General features: G+C 43.2%; 1 protein-coding gene across 1 annotated transcript; it reads left to right on the top strand.

The window, feature by feature from the left end:
* Positions 1-1,993: 1,993 nt before the first annotated feature.
* Positions 1,994-5,834, top strand: SMIM30 (small integral membrane protein 30). Its single transcript, XM_027721237.2, has 2 exons — positions 1,994-2,284; positions 3,099-5,834. The coding sequence occupies exon 2, from the start codon at positions 3,170-3,172 to the stop codon at positions 3,353-3,355; it is 186 nt and encodes a 61-aa protein (XP_027577038.1). The 5' UTR covers positions 1,994-2,284; positions 3,099-3,169; the 3' UTR covers positions 3,356-5,834.
* Positions 5,835-9,028: the final 3,194 nt, after the last annotated feature.

Here is a 9,028-nt window from a genome sequence, read left to right as displayed (position 1 = left end):
GCTAAGGGAATTCTCTGTCTTTCCTCTGAATATTAGTTACATAATAGCTTGAGCTAAGCAATCAAAGTGGTGGTAGGTCAAAAGGAAGATTTGCCCGAGGTGATGCAGGAAGTTGATGGCAGAGCTCGAAGCTGAATACACATTTCTCTGCTATTCAGACAGCACAAAAACCAATAGAACTTCCTTCACTATTTGGATTTTGTTGGCTTTTTTCCAAAGCAGCGTTATTTCTGAAGCCAAAGCTACAAAATGCAATGGCATTGAAAGAGCTAATAAGCCAAAGAAATATCCCCAAACGGTACGGCTTTCTAGCTCTCAATGGCACTTCCATGATAGTACTAATAAATTATATATCTTACAATTGGTGTTTTCTACATCCTGTAAATAGGTATAGTTCTGGAGATACTAAGAGGAGTGTGTTAAGCCCAGTCTTCCCCTTGGATTTTACACTCCTCACCTTCAAAACTCTTACATCCAAAGAATCCACAGCTCTTTGGTACTAATATTTCTAGTTATAAAAGAAAGCCGTTGTTCAACCTCCTCACATCTGTTTTGTGGGACTAAATGACAACTACTGAAAATTTTAGTTGGAAAGTGATAGGGACGGTAAATACAGCACTGAAATTTACAGGGATGAATTAAACATTTTTTGACATTGCAGAACAGTGTAACATTTACTTGTCAACAGTGCAGGATCCAGTAAATAGGCCAAGCAAGGAATTAAGAGGGTCAGTACTCCAAGGCCCACTCTCTGAAGTGACAGCAGTGATTAAGATGACACCTTCTGCACTTGAAACTGCCATTCTTCAGGTTCTTTAGGGGTTATGATTTATCCGCAGTTGACTAAGGAATGGGCCAGGCATTATAAGCATTACTCTTCTCCATGCCATGACAACATTCCCAGAAATTTCAAGATTTTTCTCCTGTGAATTTATCTGGCATCAGCTTCTTCACAAAATGCCTTCAGAACTGAACATGAAGCCTCAAGTACTTAAGATCTGAAAAACTGTAAAATAGGCAAAGTTATATGTATGTTGAGCAATCTATCTGGATCTTCCCTTCTCTTTAAGCAGCTCATCAGAAACTCTTTCTGTAAAGAGAAATATTTACAAAAATTGGGTTTTTGCACAAGTCTAGGGAAACATTGTGAGAGCATGAGTTCTCAGTCATTAATTAATACTTGATCCAATGGATTACAAATTCTAGGTTGATTTTGACATTAGATTAGCACAGTTTCTTTGGGTTATTTCTGTGAGCATTCTGAAGACACATACTTTGAACTTCTAATAATTGCCTACAGGTCTTTTATTCAACCTTAAGCACACACTTTTTCCACTGAAAAATAAAAACTGATCTCTGACTAGAACTAGCTAATGCGACAAAACAGCCTAACATGCTATTTCTACAAGCAGCCTTGTCCAAAGAACAAATAAGATAAAAATAGGGACAAGCTAAACTTAGATTTTGGTGGGTGCTTTCACTTAATTACCTGATAACACTTCTCTTGTTTTTTGTTTTACAAGGCTGGAGGCTGCTCTCTGCCCTATAAAACTGCTACAACTGCTTTCCTCAGAGTAGGACTTGGCTATGATGGCACTCATTAGTACTGCTACGAGGCCCTAAATCTGAAATGATGCAACAAAACTAAAGGTGATTTGTGCTATTTATTTAAAAAAAAAAAAAAAAAAAAAAAAAAAAAAAAAAAAAAAAAAAAAAAAAAGCAGACAACCAGCCCAAGTCGGTGTATTTTTATAGTTTAACTTCAACCGAGCCGCAGTGGGTGCCTGTGGCCCCCGCTCTCTCTGCTGATATGCTCGGGGCCGAGTTTCGTGGTACCACGGGCACCCCGTGGGTCCGGCTGGGAGCCGCCCTCGGGAGCAGCTGCCGCCCCCGGCAGGCTCTCCCAGGATCCCCGAATCCCCTGAATCCCGGCCTCGCCGAATCCCTCGGGGCCCAGGCCGGCCTGGCGAGCTCCGCTCCTGGGGCCGCCGGCACCCTCCGCGGGGCCGGGGGCCGCCCCGGCCGCTGGCAGCGGCTGTGCCCCCGAGCCGCCCACGGGAAAGCCCGCGGGGGGAGCGAAACCCCGAGCCGAGCGCGCCAGCGGCAGGAGCGGAGCGGAGGCGGCCCCGCCGGGTCACGCCCGCCCCCGGCCGCGCCACCGCCCCTTCCTGTCATGGCAGCGGCCGGGCGGCGACAGCGCGGCGAGGTGGCGCGGGCTGGCACCCTCGGCAGCTGAGCGCCCCGCGGAGCGGGGACGGGCCCAGCGCGGAGCCTGCGGCAGGAGGTGACTGCGGGGCGCCGTGCGGGCAGGGCCTGCGCGGGGGCTCCTCCAGGGAGAGGCCGCCCCGCAGCCCGCCCGCGGCGCTGGGACGGGGCGGCGCGGGCGCTCCAGGGTTGGCGGGGCCCGGCCGCGGTGCGGGCCCGAGCCTGGCACTGCCCCCGCCGGCGGGGCGGGCGGAGCAGGCGCTTGTTCGGGTGTCCCAGGCACCGCGGAAGATCGACGCGGGTTTTTGTCGAGTGCACCCCGGGAACGAGCCATCCCCACAGGAAGAACTATTGCGGAGAGGGCATCCGGGCTGGTCCCGACGTGCGCCTCGAGGGCACCTTCCCAAGTTGTAGGAACCACGGTAGACGTTTGTCCTGCACGGTGACACTGCCCAGGAGGTTAAGTTCACACTCTCCCCAGTGTGCCATAGTCTGGCCGTGCTCTTGGATCCCGAGGGTGCCCAGTACTAGGGAGTGTGGGTGAGTGGTGTTCAGGAGCTACACAGCCCTAAACACCTGGTGAAAGAGGCCGACATAGCACAGCACGAGGTAAGCAGGCTCTGATAGCTGCAGACAGGAGAGCCTGTTCTGGCTTGACCTCGTGGTAAAACACCAAAAGATTAGATTCCACAGCACTACATAACAAGATAGCAACCCCACTGTGGCTGTCTCATGATAGTAAGTCATTTGCTTTTGTAATTGGGAAGATAAAACCTAAATTTCCTGAGCCCCACACAGATATGTGTAATACATCAATCACATCACTTGGCTTTTGACAAGACAAATCCAGGGGGAAGGAAAATTCTGTCATGTTCTGTTTGTTTTCCTTGTAGATACCGCTGAAGTACCTGCTTTCCACCACTTTCCTCATTTAACTTCCCCTTGGGGTGAGCTGGTCATCAGCATGCCTTCTACCAAGAACACCTCAAAACTTTTCCTGGTCCTCTTCTCACTGCTGCTGGTGCTGCCAGTGGTTGAAGCCCTGGATGCCGGAGATACCATTGCCTTTCTTCTAGGCCTCGCTGTCAGTGTTGTCGGATTCTGCGCCTGCCTCGGCTTGTATGCAAGGAAAAGGAATGGGCAGCAGTGATTTCAAGAAAATGCTCAGATGAAGTGAATTTCCTAACATGGCTTGGGGTTGGGTGAGCTTTGGTTCTAGATAACTTTCAAAAAACAAATAGTAGATGTTTCTGCAAACCTGTCTTACTGTTCAGTACAACAGAATCAAGACTGTACACAGTAAAAGGGATTTTTAGGATCTGCCCTTGTGACAGAAAGATAATTTTATATTGCTTGTGATTAAATATTGCCTCAGAGAAGGGTAAGAACTTTCTGAATGGGGAAGAAAAACTATAGAGTGGCTCACAGTAAAAGTCTATAAATGTAGCATGTGAGGGAGGCCGTCAACAAGTTCCACAATTTTGGTTTCAAGGTTTATTCAGGAGGAAGCAGCTATTAATCTTCTAGTCAGGATGACAGAGTTTTGAAAGTTCTCCTAACTAGATAGCTGGCAAGCAGACTGCTCTAACTTGTGTGCTTGTGCTCACCTTCTCTGTAATGACAGTTAACACCTAACAGCTCACTTCTGCTGTCACAGGAATGAGACTAACGAGAACTAAGAAAACATGAAAGGCTTTTTCTTTTCTTTGAGAATATTTTTAGAGCATTTTTATTTTAGAATATGCCACTCCTGTAGCCTATGTTCTTGTTACCAAGTAAATACACTTAAGAGTGGGACCAATATTTTTATTTAACATATATTTCACAGAAAAGTACGTGTAAGGCTATGTAAATCAGATTAGGGATATGGGCTTTGTCTCTTGTTTATTTTTGTACACAGCTTTCCTTTAAGCGTACCATGTTTAAGCTTTATTTCATTTGCTGTTTGTACTTTTTTCTCCAAAACTGAAGACTTATCTATTTTGATGAGGAATTATGTGTAGTATTTTTCTGCATTAGGAAGTTATTAGAGTTATAGTAAGACCATTGTACACATGTTTCTTAGAAAACATGTACACATGTTATAGAAAAAACTTGTTTTGTTAAAATCCTGGGTTTAGGCAACAGGTCCATTGCTCAAGTGTCTTCCTCAGGACAAACTTACGTTACTAGCTAAACATTTAGGCTTCTCTAACTGGTGCATGTGAGTTCCACAGAAGATTAGGACCAAAACCAAAGTAAAAAGTCCTGATGCAAAATGGGAGATGTATTCTATTCATGCTCAGTCAGATCGTATGGTATATGGTTGAAAGACTTAATAGCATATCTAGAACCTTCTCTAAGTACCAAAGGTGAAAAGGCTCATCCAAGAATGTTTACCACAACTCCCTCCAGCTTGTTAGGGTGTTCTAGCTGTCTGCTTGAAGCAAGGAGCACAATTTCTTAACAGCAGCAGAATAAGGAGCATAGGAAGGTGAGCTTTCCACAGTTCACAGAATTTCCTTCTGATCTTGTGCTGTGGACACTGCCGCTCTTGCTAGAAATCTTGGCTTTTATCTTTCAGAGCTGGGGAAAAAGTTTACACGTGATGCGAAGCTATTCCTCCACTTCAAGTCTCTGTTCAGTAGAGCACCAAGCTAGAAGAGTTGTTGGGCAGGTCTTATGTAAGAAATTGGGTGGCATATTATGTTCTACAAATTCAAAGATTTCTGCATGCCATTTTTGGCTGGTTTGACTTCTTTCTTCAGCCTCTGAGGAGACAGAAGCCCTTGTTATTTCAGTTTTGCAATTTGTGTCCCTCTCTCATGGTTGATAGAGGGAGGAGGTTAAAATGAAAGCTTCTAAAAATTGCATGGGATTGAAACTGTAGGAGTCAATTCAGTAATCCACAAGAATGTAGGTTTCTGATTTCGCGTTACAAGAATAAAGGTCACAGAGTTACTCTGATGAGTTGCAAGTCTTGCCAGGTTCTTGAACAATTTTTGTAGCTTTCAAAGGTCTGGGAGGTGGTGCACAATGACTGTGTACAAATGAAATTTACAGGCCTTAGAGGAGCTTCAGACAGTAGCATCACCTTTGAAAGCTGCCTAACAGCAGTAGATGATCCTGTATGTGATTATTCAGCTGGGTGGGTGCAAGCACACATCAAAGTGTGATCTTCGATGTTCCAGCTTGGGTAAACCAATACATTTAAAAAAAACCCCAACCCTCAAAATCACCACTCAATTCACTTTAATTTTGCAAAATTACATAATTTTGCCAATTTTTCACTAGAATATATATGTTGCTCTTTCAATAGAATAAATTTTATCACAAGTAGCTTTTCACAGACTCCTTTACCTACACTTTGGAAAAGATCCCTGGAAACTGGGCAACAGTTTCACTTCAGGAAAACAAAATTTTAGCAGAGTAATTATCTTCAAGCAATAGGGATATGAGGAACACTGTTCTTTGCCCGAAGCTGAATGTACTTTATTGAAAGGTGTTTGCACAGCATAATAGCTTTGTTTCCTGGGTTCTGAAATAAGCTTTATTGTTAAAGACTTCCATTTGCTGATGTCTTGAGTGTAAAATCAGATACCCCTGTTTTTCTTTTGTCTTAATAAACTTTCACATATGATTTATCATCAGCTTGATGTAGTTCTTATGAAAAGAAAAATCATGATGACAAAAATGACTAAAACTGTTGAAACTCCTTCTGTTATTATTTTCTTATCTACTTTTGCTTAAAGTTAGATAACTTTAAAACTAATGTGGCATAAGGTATGTGTTCAGTTGAGCTTTTGTACAGTGAGCGTACTTCTGTTGATTCTACCACTTGTTTATCCCATTTCAATATCAGCTACTTTAAAGCACTTAAAGGGGGCTGGTCCCCTTTGACACTGTCAGCTTGCAGTTGCAAAGAATCCTGTTTTTCTGGTACAAGGGAAACTTGAAGTATTATTTATTTTTCCTTTTCACTATGAATTTTTAACATATCTATTATGTAGTTGCCTTTATACCAGAAAAGCCATTTATGTCAGTTTTCTACTGGAGACCCAAGAATATATGGGACCATTTTCTGCTTTTTTCTTTTAAAGAAATACTATGTTCTAGTGATTTAGTTACCTGAATTATATATTTTTTTAGACTTTAAAGGAGCTTGTTTTGTACCAACTTTTTTGAAAACAGGATTCTAGTTCTTCCAGGATTTCAGCGAGCGCACAAAGCAGTTCACTTTTTGCACTAAATTAATACCATTAGAAGCTGTTTTTAGAGCAGAAAGTAGAAACAACCTGACAATGTTTACTGCCTAACAAATACAAATACAAATACTACCCTCTAATTAGTTCAAGAAAGCTGCTGGTCAGGAAGGAATAGCTTTTGACTGCTATGATTTCCATATGTTTTAACAATAGTGTACCTAAAAACCAGCCATCCTAGAACATTTAACAGCCAGTGTATAGTCCCTTTGCAAATGGACAGAAGTCCTCAGCTTCTCATGACACACCTTCAAGTGCTGCAGACCAGCTAGGTCTTACCATTCTGCTGAGTACAGCAGTACCTGGGGCTGGAATACACATGCTTCACAAAGTTCCTAATGCACTGGCTTCTCTGGGTGTATGAACACTGCTATGAACGTTCTCTCCTACTCAGATAAATCCTGCTGCTGGTGGTGATGCTGCTTACATAAGCTTTGTGAGGAGAGAGTAGGGAGTTGAGTTCACCATTTATAATAAGATGAAACATGGTTAAATGGATGAGCCATAATAGGTCTGTTTCCATGATAAATGCTCTAATTATTATACTGCGGAAGTAACCTTGCCGTTCATTTTTACATGTGGTGAAAGATTTGCCAGATGTAAACTGGTGTAGTGATGTGATTGTTAGGAGTGGTGGAAAGGAGGGCCTGGATCTGGTTGTCCTCCTGGTTTACACTTGAACAAATTGTTAGTAAATCATCTGACATTGTACTGATCTCCTTAGCTCAGTTTCTCTATAATGAAACTTGAAAATGCATGGAAAGCTCTGTCACATTGGGGTGCAGGTACACTAGACAGTCAACAGAGCCTTTTGTTTCTGGATCATTCATCTGATCAGATCGAAACAGAGATTTTCATGAGAAAAGCAATACAAAATGTCCCTTAGACTGCTTAACAAAGAGACCTGTATAATCGTAGAATCATAGAATGTTAAGAGGTTGGAATGGACCTTAAAGATCATCTAGTCCCAACCCTGCCATGATCAGGGGCATTTCCCAATAGACCAGGTTGCTCAAGGCCTTATTCAGCCTGGCTTTGGACACTGCCAGGGTTGGGGCATCCACAACCTCTCTGGGCAACCTGTTCCAATGTCTAACCACCCCTACAGTGCAAAACTTCTTCCTACAGTGCAAAAATTCCCCCTCTTTTAATTTGTTATTCCTTGTCCTATCACTACAATTCCTGATGAAGAGTCCCTCTCCAGCTTCCCTATAGGCCCCCTTCAGATACTGGAAGGTTGCTATGAGGTCTCCATGTAGCCTTCTCCAGGCTGTAACAGCTCCAACTTTATCAGCCTGTTTTTGCATGGGAGGTGAGCCAGTCCTCTTAGCAACTTTGTGGCCCTTCTCTGGACTTGCTCCAACAATTCTGTGTCCTTATGCTGGGGACACCAGAACCATATACAGCACTCCAAGTGGGGTCTCACAAGAGCAGAGGGCAAGAATCACCTCTTTTGACCTGCTGGCCACCCTCCTTTTGATGAAACTCAGGAGATACTTGGCTTTCTGGGCTGTGAATGCACACTGCCAGCTCATGTTGAGTTTTTTATTAACCATTATTCCTAAGTCTTTCTCCTCAGGGCTGCTCTCAATCACCTCTCTGCCCAACCTGTAGGTGCGTCCGGGATTGCCACGATCCAGGTGTAGGATCTCGCATTTCGCTTTGTTGAACTTCATGAGGTTGTTCACTGAGGCCTACTTCTCCAGCCTGCCAAGGTTCCTCTGGATGGCATCCCTTTCCTCTTGTGTGTCATCTGCACCATCTTAGAGACATCAGCAAATTTGCTGAGGGTTTACTACACAGCGTAAGTGAAAGCCTGAAAGCAGAGTGCCCTCCATCAGACCTAGGAGTTGCAAACATTAGAGGTGTGGAAGAGAGAACGGTGTCCCTAAGAACACTATTGCAGAAAATTACGGCTTGCTGCTGGGTTAGGTCAAAGTTTGTGTTCTCCTTCAGCCTTCCTATATTGTCTGTGTTCCTCCTCACTAGTCATTGCCTTGGAATTTTCAGCTGGAACCAACAGTACCAGCAGCTTTCTCAGCTGCCATTCATTCAAGGCACTAAAATTTTGCATACATTTTCGTACTGCTACTCTACACTTGGCAAATATAAAAGCAAGATGATTACCTTCTTTTCCTGAATAAAGTTAAAATACTATGGAACAACACAGTCCTGTAAAACTTAGAAGAGAAAGGTCTGTCTTTTTCTTCTGTTTCTCTCTTCTTCTGTTTGTGCAGCATTTTGCACACACTGCGATGATGCTAATAATAAATAGTACAACTGCATGTCCCTTTTCTACCCTTTCACAGAAAAGCAAGTCCTAAAACACGAACACTTTTAATCTTGGGAGAATTGAAGTGAAGAAAATTGTCACTTTTATGAAAATATGTTTGCTTTCCATTTTATGAGTTACCTGTGAAATGAGAATGTCTTTAATTCTAGAACTGTTCAAGGACATTTTCTGCCAACCTATTTCTGAACTGATATGGCTATGGAAATTACATGTTCAATACCTGCACTTAGTTCTCAGAATTTAACCTAACATGATTCATAAGTCTCATGGTAGCAGTTTTAAATTTTAT

The sequence above is a fragment of the Pipra filicauda genome, unplaced genomic scaffold, assembly GCF_003945595.2.
Source record: "Pipra filicauda isolate LSUMZ 115617 unplaced genomic scaffold, ASM394559v2 scaffold40_size4127951_pilon, whole genome shotgun sequence".
NCBI classification, from domain to species: Eukaryota; Metazoa; Chordata; class Aves; order Passeriformes; family Pipridae; genus Pipra; species Pipra filicauda.
The sequence above is the reverse complement of the archived record's forward strand: the minus strand, read 5'-3'. Positions and strand labels throughout refer to the sequence as shown.

Bases quoted from the DNA above. Each gene is read 5' to 3' on its own strand.
- SMIM30 (XM_027721237.2), top strand. From the start codon at position 3,170: ATGCCTTCTACCAAGAACACCTCAAAACTTTTCCTGGTCCTCTTCTCA.